The sequence below is a fragment of the Tyto alba genome, unplaced genomic scaffold, assembly GCF_018691265.1.
Source record: "Tyto alba isolate M040663 unplaced genomic scaffold, T.alba_DEE_v4.0 Super-Scaffold_13, whole genome shotgun sequence".
NCBI classification, from domain to species: Eukaryota; Metazoa; Chordata; class Aves; order Strigiformes; family Tytonidae; genus Tyto; species Tyto alba.
In genome coordinates, this window is record NW_024881275.1 from 22,749,663 (window position 1) to 22,770,680 (window position 21,018).

Genomic DNA, 21,018 nt, shown 5'->3' on the forward strand with positions numbered 1-21,018 from the left:
GCACACCCCCCCGCACCCCGCACCCCCCCACAGCCCCCCCCCCCCCCGCGCTATAGCGGAGCGCGGCGCCGGGGCGGGCGGGGGGGTGAGGGGGCACTCGCCCGCCCCCTAGCGGCCAGCTGCGGTGCTTGCCGCCTTCCTTGAGCGGCGGCGTGGTCCCGCCCCCAGCCCCGCTGCGAGTGGCTGGCGGGCGCCCGCGCCCGTTTCTGATTGGTTGCCGGCCACGCCCAGGAGGCTGCGCCGCGGCTCTCCCCGGTTATAGAGCCGGTTCATGGAGGAGCTGGGCGGTGTGAGGGGGTGGCGGGCGCTTCCTTGTGAGGGCGGTTGCGGCGGGAGAGTACCGGTAGAGTCCCGAGAAGGTAACCCGCAGCCTCGGTGGCCTTTTCTATCTGGCTCTGGGCGGGCGGGGAGGCCGGGGCAGGCCGTGAGGGAGCCGAGAGCGCGTTTGGGGCCTTGAGTGGAGGGGGGCGGTGAGCCGCTGGGCGGACCGCGGGTCGTCGTGAGGGAAAGGGCGGTCTCAGCTCTCCCGACCGCCCGAGGCTCGGCCGGGGCGTGCGTCGCCTTTCCCGCCTGGCTTCCCCCCCGCGGGGTGCCTGTCTGCGGCGTTCCTCGGGGGCGCGGGGAGGGGGGCTGTTTCCTTAGGCTACTCCTTAAGACGAGTCGGGGTAGGGCTCGTAGCGCTGTAAGAGGGAGAAGAGGTTTTTTTTTTCCTGCGGCTGGTGCGGGTAGCACCCTGTAGGGTCAGCCCCTTGTCCCCCAGCAGCTTCCCCTCACGGGGCACCGCGCCGCCCGGGAGGGTCCCGAGGAAGGCGATTGGGCGAAGGTGCACCAAAACAGAGAGTTCTTTGGGTATGTACGGCTGTAGAAAAAACGCAGTTGCGGTTACTTGTTTGCAAAATAGGCGGTGAAAACAACCAAAATTCTTTCTCTTGCATATTTATTACAAGCACATCCTGTGCTTTGTCAGGACCCTGTTCACAGGCTCCATGTTGTCCCGTCTAGGCGAAACTGCTATGAGACGAAGCTGGGGGCATTCTGTTTGCGCTGTGCGTTTCCAGTAAGCTTTTGGCTCTGAAGAAGGCAGACGTGTATCTATAAAGAAGCAGAGAGGTACAGACTAAATGGATCTAAAGACAGCAGTGTTCAATGCAGCTCGCGATGGCAAGCTGCGGCTCCTTTCCAAGCTACTGGCAAGCAAAACAAGGGAAGAAGTAACCCTCCTGATGTTAGAGAAAACCAACGGTGCCACACCACTCCTGATGGCCGCCCGTTACGGTCACCTTGACATGGTGGAATACTTGTTGGACCATTGCTCTGTGTCGATAGAAGTTGGTGGTTCGGTGAATTTTGATGGCGAGACCATTGAGGGGGCTCCTCCATTATGGGCAGCATCAGCGGCTGGCCACTTGAAGGTGGTTCAGTGTCTGTTAGATCACGGTGCGTCTGTCAACAATACAACTCTGACCAATTCAACTCCGCTCAGAGCTGCCTGTTTTGATGGTCACCTGGAAATAGTAAAATACCTCGTGGAGCACAAAGCAGACCTGGAAGTTTCAAACCGTCATGGGCATACGTGCTTGATGATCGCATGTTACAAAGGCCACAAAGAAATTGCTCAGTATTTACTTGAGAAAGGAGCTGATGTTAACAGAAAAAGTGTTAAAGGTAAGTTATTTTTTTAACTCTCCTTGTGGTAAATAGGGGTAAAGTTATTCATTGACCCTTCTTTAGGAAGCTGACATCCAAAAATATTATACTAGTCTCATAAAGTGGAAGAGTAAGAGATAAAGTGTATTTAGGTATGTTTTTCCTGTTTTTTTAATTTTTTTCAATGTATTCCTTTATTAACATAGCTCGTATCATTCTAAATTGATACGTTTTAAACCCCTAATTCTTAAAAAGATTTAGACATACAAAATGTCACATTTATGCATGTGCGAAAAGCTAGTAAACTTGCTGAGAACTCCACTCTGTAGTAGGTTGGTGTAGCAACGTATTCAAATATGTAAGTATATTCTTGCTTTTCCTACTGTTTCTTAAATCAAATATGCTGCACATAAAACTCACATGTGCACTAAGGCTAGTACAAGGAACGATGCATAAAGGAGAAAAAATACGTTCTACACTGGAAATTAATAGTCATTTTGCTCTTCACCCTCCTCTCCCTCCAAATTCTTGAATAGTTTTGGACCCTTTTGCAGTGTTCGTAAACAGAAAGATATATTAGGAATAAATAAAGGAAGCTGCAGGTGACTGTGATCCCAACAGAAGGACTTCCAGTGGTGCACAGATCACAAAGGACACGTGTCCTCTTTGCCCGTGTTTACAATTACCCCTGTGTTATCATTCAAAGTGAAGATTTCTGTGGGACTTGGTGTGATCAGAATTATGTGGACCTTTTGGTTTAACCATTGGGTTTTTTATTACGTTTCAGACTTTTACGTGGGTGTGATGTTTGCCTGAAAAGCATACTAATTATTGCAGTTTATAGTTAATTTTTAGTTCATTGAGCCAGGATTATGTTTCAGCAGCTTATTTATATAGATATATGTTACTAATCAGCTAATAAACTTTTTTGTAGAGTAATATTTCCTCTTCCCATTTCAGGCTAATAACCTTTATAACAGTATACTATACCAGTTATTTCTGTTGAAGTATTCCCTGTCTCCAGATTATTGTATGATACTGGTAAATTCCAAATATGAGGGTAGTCTCTTGGAAAGCTGTTCAGCTAAATATGCCGTTTTTCAGCAAATCATGCAGATATGTGGGTTTAATGTAAAGAAAGCCAAACTACAGATTTGTCATAGAGGTGGGCAGAGCAAAATAAATCTTCCTTTGTAAGGATTTAAGGTTCCTTATGAATCATCGTGGACTTGTGATAGGATAAAAATGTCATTTTTCTAGACAGGGTTCTTGGAACAACAAGCTAAATATAAAGTGTATATTGTTTTTTGGTTTTAAACCTATCCCTTTATGTGATAGATATGAATAGAGCATCCCTGTTAAATATCTGATGTAACAGGGGAAAAGATATATCTCTGCAGCTCTTTTTCCCCCTCATTTTGTGTTGGTGGAGTAGGCTTTACTTTACTGCTTCTTATTACTCACTTTACTAGTGCATTAGTATTACTTGTCTTTGTTTAAATGACTTGAGTGGCAGCCACACACTCCTGAGGATTTTCTGTGCTCTGAGTTTCTTTGTTACCTTAATTCCTTCCTCTCTCTGCTTCCTTTAGTTTCTGTGTGACTCTTAACTAGGCACATGAGCAAAGGTTCATAAGGTATAACTGATCCTTATTTAAATTAAATTAAAAAAAAAAGTATTATACTTTGAACTTCTAGGTATACAAATGGATGTGGTATGTAATAGATATCAGGTATGTGGAAATTCCCTCTGATATGGCACGAGCATACTTTTAGGCATCTTAAAACACTCTGAGCTCTGAAGTTATTTAACAAGCTGTGGTGAGGTAAAGAGAAAGAAAATACTATGAACCCTGAAAATGAAAGTCAGCTGTGGAAAGTTAGAAGAACTGAGCAAAACTGGTAGCCCTAAGTATTGCATCAGTATGGGCATTACAGTATCTGCAACTCAACAACTATCTCAACATTGTTTTGCAAGAATGCTCAGTGCTTACTAATTTCAAAAACAGTATTTCCAACAGGATTCATTCTGCATTATAATGTTCCACCCCAGAGCCTCTGTGTATTATTTTCAGCTACTCCTCCCTGCTGTGTACTACAACAGTTTACAGTGTGTCTGTGCTTGTGGTAGGGAAATAGAGAACCTGAGTACTCTCTGCTCTTGAGTAGTAAAAGTTGTTGCTAGCCTTGTTATCCGAATTCTTTCTAGGTAGGACCCTTCCTGGGCCATGTATGGAGAAGCCTACTGCTATGTGAAAGATATAAAAGCTTCAGATACAGTCAATTTTGCTGCAGTTAAAATTACAGCTTTCCTTATAAGAACAAAACTGTGTAACTTCAGTAGAAGTGCTGTTGTGGGAGATTACTGTAGATTCTTTTGCAGATACTAGTCTTAAAACTGGGACAGGGGGAGGGGGCAAAATTACTTGAACTATTCCTTGTGGTTTTCTACTGTATTCTCATATTGCAAGGTAGAACTTTATTCATGTTTTAAAACCCAGGAAAGTGCAGAGCTGGGAAAGATATGAAAAGTTGACAATTAGAGGGAAAAATCCAGATACTTTGAGATAAGAAAATAGGTAAATTCACAGGCACCTAGAAGTCTGGATGACGTCTGGGGCAGACTATAAAAGAGCAAGTGAAAACATGCGGTGAAATACTGCTGCTGGAATACAGACAGAATCCTGGACTATGGAAATTCACAGTGCAGAGGTTCTTGAAAGACAATTGTGGAAGTGCAAAAGTACAGCTAGGAAATTAAGAAGTTCATAATGACTTCAGAGTACGAGTCAGATAAGATGCTACACTGAGGTAAAGTGTAGGTCTGGTACTGTCTCAAAGGAGATGCTGCTGAAGGAGGTAGCAAGATATTTGGGGTAGGTGAGTGCTATACTGTGAAAGATGGCCAATGATTGTGAATTTAAAGTATGAGCCTTTATTTGTCTTTATTTCTACTGTTTTGCAGATCTGAACTGTCATAGTTTCCCCAAAACTTTATGAAGAACATAAACAACAAAAATGTAAACAGTTTTTTAAAAAATGTTTTAGGTTACATGAATAGTGTTACTGGGGTGTGGGAGGGTGGTAGGGGACACATACCTGGGATAAGAAGTGTGGGCTTTCTTGGAATGGTGGAAAACGGCAAAGATTTTTTTTTTTTTTTTGAAAAGCAAAAAACAGCCAAAGCAACACTTAAAGTGACTTAATTCACCACTGTCTTCCTAACTCAGACTTCTCCAGTATATGACTCCTGGTTTAAGAAGCTGCAGATCAAAAATAACAAAACTTACTAAGTTTCACTGGTATAATAATAATAATATCACAAATGGCAAGTTGCTTTCTGTTTGGTTCTCCTCCCCCCCCCCCAAAAAAAAAAAAAAAAAAAAAAAAAAACCAAAAAACAAAACAAAACCACACTCTTAAATACCTTAAAGCTTTTATACTGCTCTTAAAGGGGGGAACAGTGTGGATAATGCTAGAGTAGCAGAAACCTGAGTTTTTTCAGGAGGAGGTATAGCCCTAGAACTAAACCTGAGGTGAAGCACAGACCTACGTTAGTGCTGAAGGAGGAGGATGTTCTGTGTCAGCTGCAAGCATTTTCCTGTTCTGTTGCATTATGAAACCTGTTAGTGATCTGTTGGAGTCATGCTCCCTTACCATGTTCAGAATAGACCTCTGGATTCTTCAATACAGTGGTTTCACTGATGTATTTCTGTGCAGTCTTCGGCTGCTAGGTGTAGGGAGGGAAATGCTTACTCATGTAATTCAACTGGTAGCAGTCTTTGGGCCTTCAAATTGCAGATTTGGGCTTTCTTGGGGATATATCTGGGGCAGTGTTTACTGGATCTTGTATTTAAAATAAAGTATTCCATATAATTGCCCCCATAAAACTATTTTACAGGCAGACCATTTCAGAAGGACCTTATACTTCTATTTTAACTCCAGACAGGACACTTAGATCTTTCATTTTGAAAATTTATAATGCACATTTTGATAATTTGTGTTGTGCTTTATCTTCCTCCACCAGACTTGCTGCAATAATGGAGATTCATTCCTTTCTTTTTTGCAATTAATGAGTTAAACTGTAGATAAAGTACACAGGTGCTCATAGCCAGGATGATCTGAATGTAATGGCACAGGGAATAAGGACTTGTTTCCAAAACATCTACCTGAAAAGCAGATGCTTTTTCTGAACATGGCTTGTAAGTCTTTCCATTGCTCAGCTGCTTGTTATGTGGTCTCTTTCTCTTCAAGGTGATATGGTTTTTACTAGTAGTCTTCACTAGTTGTCCCTCTCCTGTAGTTAACAGACTCATCTGCTAGCCAAAAGACTAATTTTTCTCCTCGTGAGTATTAGAAAATTTCATGAAAGCTGCTGGACTAGATGTTCCTTTAGGGACTTCTTAAGATCTGCACAGTAATGTTTTCTTGCAAGCCCTTATTCTTTGTCATTTATAATCCTCCATATTGCAGCAGTTGGAGGGACTCGTGTATTTTGAAAATGCACATAACACTGTGATTCAAAATCTTGTTCTTAAATTCCACTGGCACAGTCTTTGATTAGAATAGCTTTGTAAATATGGAGGGTAAGGCTCATTGACTTTGCTTCCTCATTTTGGAAAGTATAGAAGCATACACAACTCAGAGACTGAGTACTGTACCAAGGTTATTATACATGTAATAGTACTATTATCAGAACTGTTGCTATTTCGGTATTGTCATTTATGTGGTGTGAGAAATGCTCAATTGCCAGTGATCAACAGCTCAGACAGGATGTGTTGTGAAACACTTTTCATTATGTTCTTGCACCAGGTGGATTCTCCTAGCAGCCATCATGCAATGGTTTATATCCCTTTCTCCAGAGGGCAAGTTCCCTCCCCTGATTCCTCACTGGCTGAGTACCACAGGGTGTACAGACCTCCCAACCCGCCTACCGACATGCCTCTTCATGTGTGTGTTCATATGTCTCATGTTCATGGAAATGGACCTTGGCTCTCTCCAGGGCTGGGAAGTTCATATGCATGAGCTCATCATGCAGGCCTACTAAGATGAAAAGTTAGAAAGTTCAGGTTCCTCCAAACCTTTTGGTATCTCCATCCACCTAAAACTAGTTCCAAGTACTGGGTCATCACAGTTAGCAGAAAGACCACTTCCCTTCTAGCCACCTGGTAGGTGTGAATCACTCCTCCTGTTACTCTTATCAGGCTTGTTCTGCCTGAAAACAACATTCTTTCTTTCCCTTACAGTGGGGTGCTGGAAAATGTAACACTTAAACCTACTGGTAAGGGGAAAAAAGTCTTTTATAGACTTGGCAGAGTCAGAAATAGGGGGATTAGCAAGATTCACACTTTTGCTCAATGTTCAGTATGGTTTAGTGTGCATTAAATTTATTAATTTTCTCTTGCAGTAAACATTAAGGAGTCTGAAAGGGTTGTTCTCTTCTGATGTTGTCTATCTTGCCTGGTCACCAAGATTCATGGGGGGGACACCACCAAACAAAACAAAACTCATTTTTTTTTTTAACTTTTTACCCCTGTGATTAAACTCTTGATCTAAGTGTTCTGTGCCCTTTTTTTGTTTGGTTTCCCTTTTTTGGTTGTTATTACATGGTGCAGTGCACTGCATTTTGTAGATACTTTGTGTGTGACGCTGTGTGGAAACTGAACTTCAGTAGGAATGTGTGTAAACAAAATAAGACACAGTTTAAAGGAATAAGTTCTTGAATTTCAACTAAAAAGGGGTTTATATTGAAATTATTAACAGCATTCTTTGTATCAGTAATCTTAATATAAATTCTCAGGAAGTACTGTGGTGAGCAAGAGAGCAATTATGTTACAGCATATGGAAACTAGATTAAAATAACTTGTTGAGATTTGCATTTTTTTGCAATTTTTCTTAATTTCTTCTTAAAGGGAAGACATACCTTTATTTTTTTGTCATGCACACTAAGCACAGGGAATTATAACAGTTTTCTTGTGTGCTGTCCATGTTTGTATGTATGGAGCAATACTTTTTCTTTTTTCCTTCAGTAAAACTCTTGGAAGACTTAATTACTTCAATTGCTCTGTTAGGAAAAAAAATCAATGTTACATCACCAACTTCACCTTTATAAAAATGATTAATTTCATCTGTAAGTCTGCAAAAACACATACATGTGGCTAATTTTTTACATATTGGTTGGTCTCTTCAATCTTTTTTTCTCTTATGTTTAAAGATCTTGGATACAAAATTAGATTGATACTAAATTTTAATGTAAGTTTTACTACCCAGAAGTTTGATCAATCATTTTTTAGTATTAGTAAGTGGACGTACCTAATTGGTTGCAAATCAAGTCAAATCACTTTCTGTGTCATTGCTTCATTTTCTTTCACTCCCATGTCACAAGCTACCAGTCTATTTTGGGAATTACTTGCTTCTGACATAGAAAACTTGTCCTCATTATGAATTTGAATGCTCAACCCCCACTCCAATAAGCTTTTGGTAACACTGGATAGGTAGAGAATTGGTTCTGTGATATGTGAAGTGTTTGTGTAATGTTCATACCACTTTTAAAGGAGGATTGCAACAAAAGGAATGAAACATGAAGCTATGGTGTCAACTGACAATACCATTTTCCTTAATTTGTTTTTGTAAGATTTGGAAGGACTGGAAGTGGGGTTATTCCATTTCTTTGTTGCTGTTTTTAATTAGAGTAAGTTATTAAGTAGTGTGAGTCATAGACTTTTATACAGACAGAAGTGGTTTGTAAGCAGTATTAGCAATACAGAGTAGTGGCACTCACTTTCTAGCAGAGAAGTACAGTGTCTACCAAAGCATTTCCAGTCCACTTTTTCTGTGCAAGAATGATGAGCCTTCATGTTGTTGTAACATTAGCTATCTTTTATATGTGATTAAATTCCTGTAGATCATTTTGGAATTAAAGATGGATTGAAAAAATTTAATGAAACCTGTTTTGAAATAATCATTCACAACTTTAAAAAAATACTTTAATTTGACCAACATCTTCATATATGTCCCTTGGAAAACTGCTTGTCAAAGAGAATGACTTTCAAATTACTTTTACTTATTTTCAGCCTTTTTCCTTTTAAATACAGTGGTAGATAGAATGTTGAATTTTAGTTTTTACTGAATAAATAATGTTACAAAAAAATGAACTGGATGCTGAATTGTGTTCAGCCACCGTTTATTCCTGCCACTATAGACAATGTAGTATTTTTTAAATGGATGAGTTAATTCGTAGAATAATGATTGATTTGTTATACTTATTTGAATTACTCAATTCCTGGCCAATGTGTGGAACATCAACCTTGAATTATATATTAAGGCCACTGCCATGTTTTCTTCTTACTTTCTTCCAGAAATTTCACGCTTGGTACTTCCCAGGTGTAGACCGCTGGTAATCTTGTTATTTTTTTAAGGTTTGGGATTACATTTTTTTTTCAGTTGGCAGCTCTCAACTGGAAACTTGCTTTTTTACAATGTATTCTTCCCACTGCTGTACCAGTACTATCCAGTCAAACTTAAGTGAGATGCAGCCACGAAAAATTGGTGTTGATGTCCTGCCTTCATTAATTTGTAAGTAGCTTAAAGTAACTGTGGTTATTTTAACTTGTAAGGGAAACAAGTAGCTAAAAATTATGCTACTTCTGATATGCTGTTAGTAACAGCTGTTTAAGTAATTGTAATACAAATAACCTGCCCAATTTTTTAAAATTAAGGACATCCAGTTGGACAAAGTAGTGAAATTCCTTAGAGTTTTAATCATATTTCTACACGTTCTGCATAGCTGCATTGTAAATTAATGACATACAGACTGTTGGATTGGACTTGAATTAACCCAGACAGTGTCCAAGCTTACTTTGTGTGGATTTTTTCAGTATGAATGTGTCATAGCATATATTGCATATATGGCAACTGATGAAAGAGTGTCAAAAGCAGTATTACATGGTGATGGATCTACAATGTGTAGTGTGAATGGCTGTCATGGATCCTGTTGTCAAAGCCAGCAAAATTTATATAATATCTGTGAAGCAATAGTAAGAACTTTATTGTTACAAATACCTTTTGGCTTATTTGTCTTAAAATGCTTCTATATATGCTTTTAAATAGCTTAAAAACACTGACTTGAAGGTAGGAAATAGGTGTCAATTCTAGTGTTTCAGAGCTCTGTTGTGAGGGGCAGTATATGGACTTGAATACAACCTGATACGGCTCTATTAACTGGTGGCTTAGCAAACATCCAGGTGCATCGGGTTTTGCCTTCATCACTGAGTGCAGAAGATCTGAGAAACTAGCCAGTATCTAGTTCTGGACTGACTGCTATGCTTGCTTTTTAACTAGACTTTCTCCAGCATAGCAAGAAGATTTGCAATGTATATGAGTTGATGAGTTTGTATATTTGTCTGAGTTTGACACCTTCCTATCTGAGGAATTTAAATGTCTTGTGTTCCTGAATATTGAGGTATCAACAGTTTTCTGATCTGTGATAAGGACAGAGGGAATTACAGTTGATAAACTAGGCATGCAAAATTTTGTCAAACTTTTAATCTACCTAAATTTGTTTAAATCTGTGTTCCTGCAATTGGAAATTTTGTTGCCCTTGGTAGAGACTGTAGTGTGGCCAGACCTACAACTGACTTAATTCTCTCTATTAGTGATAAAAATTGCCTAAGGCATTAAAGATTGAAAATCATTTGCCATTGTGTAAACTGGATTTAGCTTTTTTGAATCTTGATCTAACAGATAATTTCAGGTGCCACTTTGTGTTGGGGTGTCTTCCTCGGTTTACTTGTTAGTAGATGATAATAAAATAGCTGGCTGCTATTCAGATATGTTCCAGGAAAGGAATATTTTGTAAGTTCAGTTTGCTGTTAATGAAACAATCTATTTTCTGTGAGTTTGCTTTGTAAGTGTTTGGAAGTTGCACTTAAAATACTGGTTGGGGAGACAAAGTATATTCATAGCTCTGCTATAATTGCAAAAGCCTGTTAAATTTGAGTCATAAGCTTTTGAAAATAATTTTTTGTACATATTTTGTATGAATTTGATTAGTGTGTCAGCTAAATTTTGTTATCTGAGCCTGGTTTTAGGCTCAGTTTGTCCTGAATAATTGCTGTGCCTCCTTAGTGCTGTTGTTCTGGTTGCTGGAATTGAGAGCAACGAATGTGCTGTCAGGTTTTCTGCAGATGGTCCACAGACAAGTTCAAGGAAGAACCAGCAGACCAATTTACTTGTAAAGTTTTGAGAAGTGACAGATTAGAAGACAATGAGTGAGGAGGGGATGATTGGGATACTAGGGGGAAACCAAGGCAAAATGCCCAGTGCCCACTGGAAAAATTTAATCTAAACAGACCTTGAGTCTTTCAGTACTTCTGCATACCAAAACTTGCAAAATCATTGGATGAACATCTTGTCTCAGTGGCTTGTAAACAGAATATAAAAGTAAGCTACTACTTGGTAATCTGCTAATTCAAAATACAGAATAGCAGTCTACATTGATCTAAGGTATCTGGTTCTGCTAGCAACAGGTGGGTGTATTGAATTCAGAGGACAGTCATTATGGTTTGACTAGGTATTTCTGAATTTTGCTATTGTGTTTTTTCTTCAACTTTATATTCTCTTACCATGTCTTGTTAGAAGGAAGTGTGCTATGAAATAGCATATGTAAAAGCTAGATGTCAAAATTCTTTATAGACCTACATTAGGTTCTTATAATTGAAATGAAAATGGAACATATCTTATTTTTCTGGCGTGTATTTAATAAGTACAAATATTTTTTTCCATACATACATGTAGTAACTTCAAATGCTTTGCTTTTGAATTTATTGTATTAACAGTGTAAACAATACATTATTTGCAGAAAAATGCATTATCAGAAATACTTGACCTCTGTTTAATTTTCAGTTACTTCTCTCCAGTGTTCAGCTTTTAAAACAGATCTCAGGCATGGTTTTGATTTGAGTTTCATTAGCTAAATACTTCAGTATAGAGTGAACTTCACAGTGTAGAGATCAGAGCCTGGAAAAAAATATTAAGGTGTATAAAGATAAGTAGAAGCTGTTTAGCTCAGTAGACTATACAAATACACACTTAGCCCAAACATGAGCTGAAGATTTCAAGACTACTGCTTTGTTTCCTAACCCACTATAGTTCTGTTAGAGACTGGAAATACAACACCAAAGCACACTGTAAATCACTGTCTCGTTGGCATTAAAATAAAGCCTACCAAAAATGCAAATAAGGGTGTTTCAGGGAACTTTTGTCTCTTAATTTTTAAAAGCCAAATCTGATGACTATGAATGGGCAGAGAACACTTAGAAGGTCTCATTTGTGAATCTTGAAACTGGCTGACAGCGTAACAGAAACTGGTGATCTGATGGGCAGCTAACTAGAATTTGCAGGGCTAATGATGTAAGGAATCTTAAGGGGGGGTGTGTTCTTTTTACATGAGCTTTCTGTTAATAACTTACATATTAATCTAGTGGGAGGCTGGAAAATTACTATGCCTGAATCTGTAGTATGTATAATATACTATAAAGAACAAGGGAGATTTATGTTGTGTAATTTTAAAAGCAGTCAACCACATAAGAGACTTTGTTATGTTGGGAGGGGACCAGGAGAGTTTGTCTCCATCTTATTATTTTTCTTCCAGTGAAGTGCACATAATTGAAGTTAAGCAAAATTTTCACCTAGTTGAAGCCTAATAGTTAAATATTTAACTGTGGTGTCCAATGCTTGCTTTCTTATTTTCTGTGAATATTCAAACAGGTGGCACTAATGCTTACTAGAAATTTCTCCACATGGTGTTAGAACTGGAGTGCCTTTAAATAAAAGGCTGTGAAATGCTATGCTAATGAGAAATAATCTGCATGTAAATGATAAGACGCTTCCAAGGTAGATGGCTGCATGTTGTGTGTAGAAGGCATTTATTGATTCTTGGCTTTGGGAATCCTAACCAGAGAAACAGAGGGATTAATGTGGGGCTTCAGGATAAAGACCTAAAAATGCATTAAGAATAGTTTTTGTGGGTATACACATGTGCTTGATAAAATATCCAATTCCCTCAGAATATGCTGGCAGTCTCAAAGGCCTTGGTTGAGATGAAGGGCCTGTTGTGATGGATTGTATTTTGTATTTTTTGTTGTGTACAATTAGTGCTTCAAAACAGGTAAATAAAAAGGGTTGACAGACGGAGAGAGGTGAGGTATAGTGTAGAAGCAAACAAAGCCAATGTTGAGTTAGTCCAGCTTTAATTTTCATACAGATCTCTATTTTTTTAATCATTACTGTAAATGGAGAGGAAGGGAAATTTTTCCTCCTCTTCTGAAAAATAAAACAACATGGAGATAGCAAGCTTAAGTTTCTGTTTCATACTTGAAAGCAGATAGAAAATCCCATATAGAATAGCAAGTTAGTTGGAAGGGACCTATGGTGATGGGTCAGGGCTGACCCAAAGTTAAATCCAGTTAAGGTCATGTTCAAATCCCTCTTAAACACTGAAAGGCTTGGGGCAGTGACCACCTCTCTAGGAAGCCTGTTTCAGTGGTTGACCACCCTCTCAGTAAAGAAATGTTTCCTAATTTCCTGAACCTCCCCTGGCGCAGCTTTGAGACATTCCCATAGGTCCTGTCACTGGATCCCCGGGAGAGGAGATGAGCACCTCCCTCTCCGCTTCCCCTGATGATTGCCTTGTTCTTTCAATGCCTTTCAGTAGTACCCAGTATGATATTCTCTATAATTTTTCCAGGACCTGGGGTTAGACTAATAGGTCTATAGTTCCCAGGGTCTACCCTCACACCCTTCTTATAAACTGGAATAACACTGGCTAGCTTCCAGTCAGCAGGGACCTCCCCAGACTCCCAGGACCTTTGGTAGGTGATTGAGAGGGGTCCTGCCATAACATTCACTACCTTCTTCAGTAGGATGAATCCCATCAGGCCCCACAGACTTGTGAGCATTCAGCTGATACAGCTGCTCCCTTACAGTTTCAATATCCACAAATGGAAAATCACTGTTCCCATGTTCATGGTCCTCTGACTCAGGGGACTAGGCAGCCCAAGGTCTATTAGTATTATCAAAGACTGAGACAAAAAAATAATATAGGCATAGAGTGGTTTGGGTTGGAAGGCACCTTAAAGATAATCTAGTTCCAGTGTCAAAAGCTTTGCACAAGTCCAGGTAGATTATGTTCTTCCATTATACACCAGTGCTGTAACTCCGTTGAAGGCCACCAAATTTGTCGGGCATGATTTTCCCGTAGTGAAGCCATGTTGGCTGTCACCAATCACCTCCTTATTTCCCATATGCCCTAGCATAGTTTCCAGGATGACCTGCTTCCATGATCTTGCCAGTCACGGAGGTGAGACTGACAGGCCTATAGTTCCCTGGGTCTTACTTATTTCCATTTTTAATAATGGGGGGTTATGTTTCCCCTTTTAAAGTCAATGGGAGCTTCACTGGACTGACATGACTTCTCAGCTATGATGGACAGTGGTTTAGCCATTTCAGTCACTAGTTCCCTCAGGACCCGTGGATGCATCTCATCAGATCCCATGGACTTGTGCTCCTTCAGGTTCCTTAGATGGTCTTAGATTGTCATCCAAGCCTTTTGTAGTCCACAGATATCAAAATGGCTGGTTTTTTAATTGTTAATGTTTGTGGGTTTTAAACTGTTTTTCAACTGTTTTTTTTAACTATTAGTGTGGGGGGGCTTGGACTATAATTTGATTATGATTTGTGTAATTGTGTTTCTTCTCTTGCAGGAAACACTGCGTTACATGACTGTGCAGAATCTGGAAGTTTGGAGATCATGAAGATGCTTCTCAAGTATTGTGCTAAAATGGAAAAGGATGGTTATGGAATGACTCCCCTTCTGTCAGCTAGTGTGACAGGCCACACAAATATTGTGGACTTTCTCACCCAGCATGTACAGACCAGTAAGGCTGAGCGCATAAATGCTCTGGAACTTCTAGGAGCAACTTTTGTGGACAAAAAGAGAGATCTGCTTGGTGCTTTGAAGTACTGGAAGCGAGCTATGGAAATGAGATACAGTGATAGGACCGATATCCTGAGCAAACCTGTGCCACAAACACTGATCATGGCATATGATTATGCTAAAGAGGTAAACAGCTCAGAAGAGCTAGAAAATCTTATTGCAGACCCTGATGAAATGAGAATGCAAGCATTGTTAATTAGAGAACGCATTCTTGGCCCTTCTCATCCAGATACATCCTACTATATTAGATACAGAGGTGCTGTCTATGCAGACTCTGGAAACTTCAAGCGTTGCATCAACTTATGGAAATATGCTTTGGACATGCAGCAGAGCAATCTTGATCCGCTGAGCCCTATGACAGCCAGCAGTTTACTATCGTTTGCTGAACTTTTCTCCTTCATGCTGCAGGATAGGGCAAAAGGCCTTCTAGGCACTACTGTCACATTTGATGATCTCATGGGTATACTGTGCAAAAGTGTTCTTGAAATAGAACGGGCCATGAAACAAACCCTGTGTCCTCCTGATCCAATACAGCTGAACAAAGCCCTTTCCATCATTTTGCACTTAATTTGCTTGTTGGAGAAAATACCTTGCAGCTCAGAACAGGAGCATTTTAAGAAACAGACTATTTACAAGTTTCTTAAGCTTCAGCCTAGAGGGAAGAATAACTTCAGTCCACTTCACCTTGCTGTTGACAATAATACTACATGTGTGGGTCGCTACCCAGTTTGTAAATTCCCGTCTCTACAAGTTACTGCTATCCTGGTGGAATGTGGTGCTGATGTAAATGTCCGAGACTCTGATAACAACAGTCCGTTACACATTGCTGCACTGAACAACCATCCAGACATCATGAATCTTCTTATCAAGTCAGGTTCACATTTTGATGCCACAAATTTGCATAAACAAACTGCTAGTGATTTGCTGGATGAGAAGGAAATGGCAAAAAATTTAATCCAGCCCATAAATCATACTACGTTACAGTGTCTTGCTGCTCGTGTAATAGTGAATCATAAAATATACTATGCAGGGCACATCCCTGAAAAACTAGGGAACTTTGTTTTGCTCCATAGATGATAGTATGGAGTCCCAGAGTACTGTTTTTGAAGCACGATTCAATGATGATGTTTTCCTTGAGCACTGTTGTGATACACCAGCGTTCCCTTAGCTTGCTCCATCTTGCTCTCATTGGCTAAAGCGTTGTTAGCACCAGATCTGCAGAGTTGGTTGCCTAGTATTTAATATGAATATGCCATATAATATATTTTGTGGATTATTTAGAAATGTCATGCCATATTTAGACTCTTAAAATTGTCTGCCAAAGGCTTGTCTGTACTGGTCTTATTTGCCTGTTGGGTGTTTGGGACTGAGTTGAGTATTTTCCACTGATGTCTTTTTACTATAACTGTTATCTGGATTTTATACAGTTGGAAGGTCATTTTTTTTGTTGTTGTTTTGTTCTGCTTGAGCATTTCTACTCTTACTGTTCCTTTTCTATGGACTCATTGCTAAACTGTACAAGTTGTATGGACTTGTTAACATTTGCAACTACCATAAGTGCTTTTATCTTCTCTATGCACTGGCTTAAACATGACTGTTGTGTGTGAGCATATTTCTATGCAGCACTTGGCCAATTTCAACTTAAATGCCAATTTTGTTTTGCAGTTTGTTTGGAGCTCTTTTGAGAATGCTGTCTTCATAGCATGGTGAATTTTGAAGTTAGTTATCAGCTCTCCAAACTTGGATTTGACTTTTTTGACTGCTGTAACAGGTTGCTTTCCTTTTGATCATCTGGAAATTTGTCCTAAATTTGGAAGAATAAAGTCTTGCTTTTTCTCATCGTAGTCCACTTGAACTTTAAATCTGAAAATTGTTTTATTGCATTGTGCAGTTAGGGGAAGAGTCCTCATTATGTATAATTGACACCTTCCCCTTTGCACTAGTGTCTTGCTTGTGTTGGTTATGTGACTAGATGTGAAGTTTGCTCAAAGTTTAACCTCAAACTTAATGATACACTTTAATGAGAAATAGATCAAATATATGCTGTAGTTTAAAATTTACAAATCGACTTTAGCTACAAAAGAAACTAAAGCATGTTGATAGCATGATGCTTATCAGTCCAGATCTAGACATCATCTAATATAGTAAGTGGCTCTATGCCAGGGTATTGGAAGCTCTGTAACAGTGTCCTTTTTTCTTCATCTTAAGTATCTTTATAAATACTTGCATGAATTTTTCATCTCTGCTATGTCAGCTGTACTTAACAAAAAGCAAAAGTTCTGTTGTGTGTATATAACTCCTAATCAAAGTACCTATTTTTATAATATTTGCACAACAGCTTAGCTTTTACAACAGAAAGGGCTCTTTTGACTTGATAAGAAATCTATAAATGAAGATCACAACTATGAGTGCGATTCAGGTAATTAATATAATTCAGCACTTTACTGTTGATTAATAGTAGAATTTATTATGGCACATTAGCCCTGCAAATGTCTTAAAGTGAAATTAATTTCTGTTGGATAGAATACAGTTTACTTGCAAGTTTAGTGGTCTAGCGTACAGGATATTTTTTAATTGATGTTTCATTTCAGTGCTGGGCAGTAAGTGTACCTATGGGGTTCTTGGTCCAGAAATTCAACAAGTTGATTTAGGCCTTTTGTCGGCGATAGAGATATTTAGAAGCAAAAATAATTAAAGCTAAAATTGGTTTAGGAGGGTATTTAATTTTTTATTTTTATTTTTTAAGTTGATGTTGGAACATTTTTGTCATTTGTGAATTAAGTTGAGGAAGAATGTGTCTTGGGAGCATATAAGAATAGTTCTTCCTTGCTTTTAGGCTGTTTTGGCATTCCTATTAGTGTACAGTATGGTGCCTACTAGCTTAGACATTTTTGTGTAAAATATGGGGATTTTTTCAAACAAATATATATGTTGAAAGCAGTGCTGTTCATGTGTTGCCACTTTCAGGCTCTGTATTTTGAAGCAACTTTGACACCTGTTTGTCCCATACAATGTCTACTTTTTATGGAATTATGAGAATGAGGAAACCCTGTTAGCTTTTGTTGCAGATACACAGGAATTAAATTCTATTCAGTTGGATGAATTCCTGTGATTTGTAGTGACTAAAACACATGCTACCCAACTTGTCATCATTTGTGAGAACATTTTTGAATTTTTTTTTCCTTTTTTTTTTTTTGCTTTTCTACTACTTTGTAATTGGGGATAATCGGCAAATCACACCAAGCTAGAAATAACCCACATTTTACTTCAGGTCACATAAATAATACTTTTCCTTTGGTTCACAGAGAAAGAGATTTTTAGATTTTGAGCTTGATACTCTGGAATCTGTACTGCTCTTTGCTGGTTGTAGTTTAAATTAAAGTTCACATATCCTGCTTAAAATGAGTTGGACATCGTTAGTCCAGAAATATGATAAGTTGTTAATTGTTAGCAAAATTTCAAATGGAAAACTTTCTTAAAAAAGAAAGCATATCACTATTAAGTATATGTAAATCTAGTGAAAATGGCTACAAAGAAGGCTTATTCTGTTAGCTAATCTTTGAAAAACAAGCCAGTTTAATAGGACATACTGATTTATTGTATGTAGTTCAGTCTAAACATCTGCCAATGTCATCAGTCCTAAAGACTATCACCTCCATGCAGAAGTTAATTTTCCATGGTGATGACCCTGTTGGCTGAACTCTTACCTTACCAGGTGCTTGGACTTAGAACTCAGCCACCTGGATACCTTGCATTTAATAACACTTTTCCATTTAGCTCTGTATGTCTACATTACCCTGTTTAGTTTTTCCCAGTTTTAAAAGAAATTGGTACAGAGCTTCTGCTGGGTGATGTGTTAGGGACTAGTTCAGGATTTGCTGACTTGGGAGGGAGGGTTGGCACAGCAAGCCTTGTCTGAGATGCATGTTGCCACTAAGGCTAGTTGCTAATGGATAGTAGCATTTTGCCTCCTCGGTCCCTTGATTCAAACTAGCTTTGTTTCCACTTAAGTACAAATACCAACTTTCTGGACCAGATTCTTTAAATTATTATTATTAGTACTTTTGTTAATATTCAGAGGTGGGAATAAGTTTATTTTAGTGAAACATGTTGACACTAAATGCAGTAGTGTTGCTAGCTGGACTCAAACTGTGGAAAGGTCAAGGAACTAAAGAGCATTCAGAACACATTGTTTTATTTTTGTTATATTGTTAACACATTCTTTTCCTGCCCTTCTCTTAATATTTGGGCTTTTTTTCTGATGAAAATAGCTTCTGAGCTACTGATACAATAAAATTGTATGCCCAGCAGGGGTGAAACAGGTTCTAGAACTGATAAAACAATTTACAGGTATGGCTCCTTAGAGACAGACACTGATACCTCCTTGCTTGTTGAGACCTCTGAAGTTGTATTTTTGGGGCTAGGGGTTAAATGCATAAAGCTGTTTTTTTGGATTAGAAGATTTTCAGTTTCAACTGAAATACTTCAACCAGGAAAATACAGAGTATTCTCGTTAAAAAATTAAATGCTTTTCTTAATGATTTCTAAAATTGTATTGCTATTTTTTTATCACTTATGCTGGTAGCAAGATTCCAGCTGTCTGTGGTGTCTCTGTTCTGTTTAAGTGCAGTGTAAAGACACTTTCTGAAATGTAAGGCAACAGTGTGGTTAGTTTTCCATACATACTTTACAACAGTCCCTGGATAGGAAGTAATTTTGTGTATTTCCTAAATCCCCAAAGAGCTCTCTCTTAATGACTGTTTCAAAACTGGTTAAAATTAACCTCTTTCCATTTTTACAAAACTTTCATTGAAAATAATAGAGTGCTATAGCACAATCCTCACAGGAGGATTTCTAAAAAGATTAAAACCTTATGAGGAAATATGTGTCTTCTAAGTTTTATATCAACTGCAAGGTGACAGTGACAGGATATGACTGCTCTTGAAATAGTTTCCTCATGCTTTGAAATATAGAGTGTGACACCTGTTATACTCTAAAATGTTGACAAGTGTGGGAAGGTAGACTAAACACTAATTTCTCTCTTCTGTGACTACAGTGAAATCAGCTGGTATTTAATGCTTCAAAGTAATTTTGGGGAAGCTGTTGGGAGACATACTAGACTGCTCATATCTCTTGGCTTTGAGTGTGAAAGTAACTGTTGAGCCCTCGGTGAGGGCAGAATGAAAAGTTGTTGTTGACTTGGTTTAAACTAATGTATTTGTGTTCTGTTCTATCACAAAGACTTCCTATGCAGCGCTTGCGCCGTGTATGGAAATATTGCAGTTTCTTTTTTACATGAAGCAATTTAGCTTTAACAGTGATGTAAGAAAGGAATAACAAATGTTTTTCTCTGTTCTTACTCTATGTTCCAAATGCAGATTACATTAAAAGTATGTTTTGGAGAACATGTGTCTGTGTTTCCTTTTGGGTTACTGCAATACTGGTTGGTAATCTGCTTTTTCTGTTGAGTATAAATAGTTATATGTGAATGCTACAGCTTTAGACTTTGATCTCCATGTCATTAAGAATTGTACCCTAAGCAAAATGTCATGTTTCATTCTCTTTCTTTCTGTGAAATGGAGGTCCATCCAAGCCTTTAAATTCTGGTAGTGGGTAATTAATAGTAAAGAAAAGGCTTAGGCTGTATGGTACAGGGGACATTATTTATCTGGTTTCTCAGAAATGAAGTTAGTCATGCTGTTAACTGTGAAAACATAGTAGTTTTATAGCATAAAAGTTGTTAGCAAGACCTTGCAAGAAGTAAGCAACAGACACTTTTCCGAGAAAGTTGCACAAATTAGTTTTCTCCTTAAAAGGTTTTGAAGTCTCTTCCCTATTGCATGGACAACTAAAAAATAATAGAGGAATAGAATACTCCAAGGGTGAGAGAAGAGCTATGAGGAGATCCTTACTAAGGCAGCTAGAGAATGGTAGACTTTGAAGAACATTGATCAAAAGATCTTTGTGGTTAGGCACAGTAGGCACAATCCTATGCTTAAAGACAGTGTACACTTCAGAGAGCTGAAATTTCAGGTTTAGGCCTAATCAGTAACAATCAGCATCAAAAAAGATGAGGTTCTGAATGAGGAAAACTGATCCAGAGCTTTCACATTAAGATAATTGTCACACAGATGGCTTTAATGAATTGAATATAGATTCTCTTAATTAGGAAAGGGTAGAACTGGGAAGGATCATTTGCATCATAATTCAACCCTCCGCAGTTGCAGATGATGAAAGATGTTTTCATCTAGAAGTGTCTGCCGGTTACCTAAGCTGTATACCCATGCAAAAATACTTCTGGGCAGCAGCAAATGCTGGCTGTGAATTGAAGACCAAAACTCACCATACAAAGTAGCACAGGAAGAGGGCAAAAGAAG

At 38.7% G+C, this 21,018-nt stretch overlaps 1 protein-coding gene across 2 annotated transcripts; it reads left to right on the forward strand.

The window, feature by feature from the left end:
• The first annotated feature begins 283 nt into the window (after window positions 1–283).
• On the forward strand, window positions 284–19,495 carry FEM1C (fem-1 homolog C). Of its 2 annotated transcripts, none has more exons than XM_032984073.2 (3): window positions 284–359; window positions 968–1,665; window positions 14,409–19,495. In XM_032984073.2, the coding sequence occupies exons 2-3, from the start codon at window positions 1,122–1,124 to the stop codon at window positions 15,716–15,718; spliced, it is 1,854 nt and encodes a 617-aa protein (XP_032839964.1). In that variant the 5' UTR covers window positions 284–359; window positions 968–1,121; the 3' UTR covers window positions 15,719–19,495. The 2 variants fall into 2 exon arrangements, with proteins under 2 accessions (XP_032839964.1, XP_032839965.1); XM_032984074.2 differs by having other exon boundaries at window positions 1,003–1,665.
• The last annotated feature ends 1,523 nt before the right edge of the window (window positions 19,496–21,018 follow it).

Excerpts from the sequence above, each read along its gene's own strand:
- FEM1C (XM_032984073.2), top strand. The coding sequence starts at position 1,122 with ATGGATCTAAAGACAGCAGTGTTCAATGCAGCTCGCGATGGCAAGCTG. Across the intron at positions 1,666-14,408 it reads TAACAGAAAAAGTGTTAAAG|GAAACACTGCGTTACATGAC; the intron begins GTAAGTTATTTT and ends CTTCTCTTGCAG.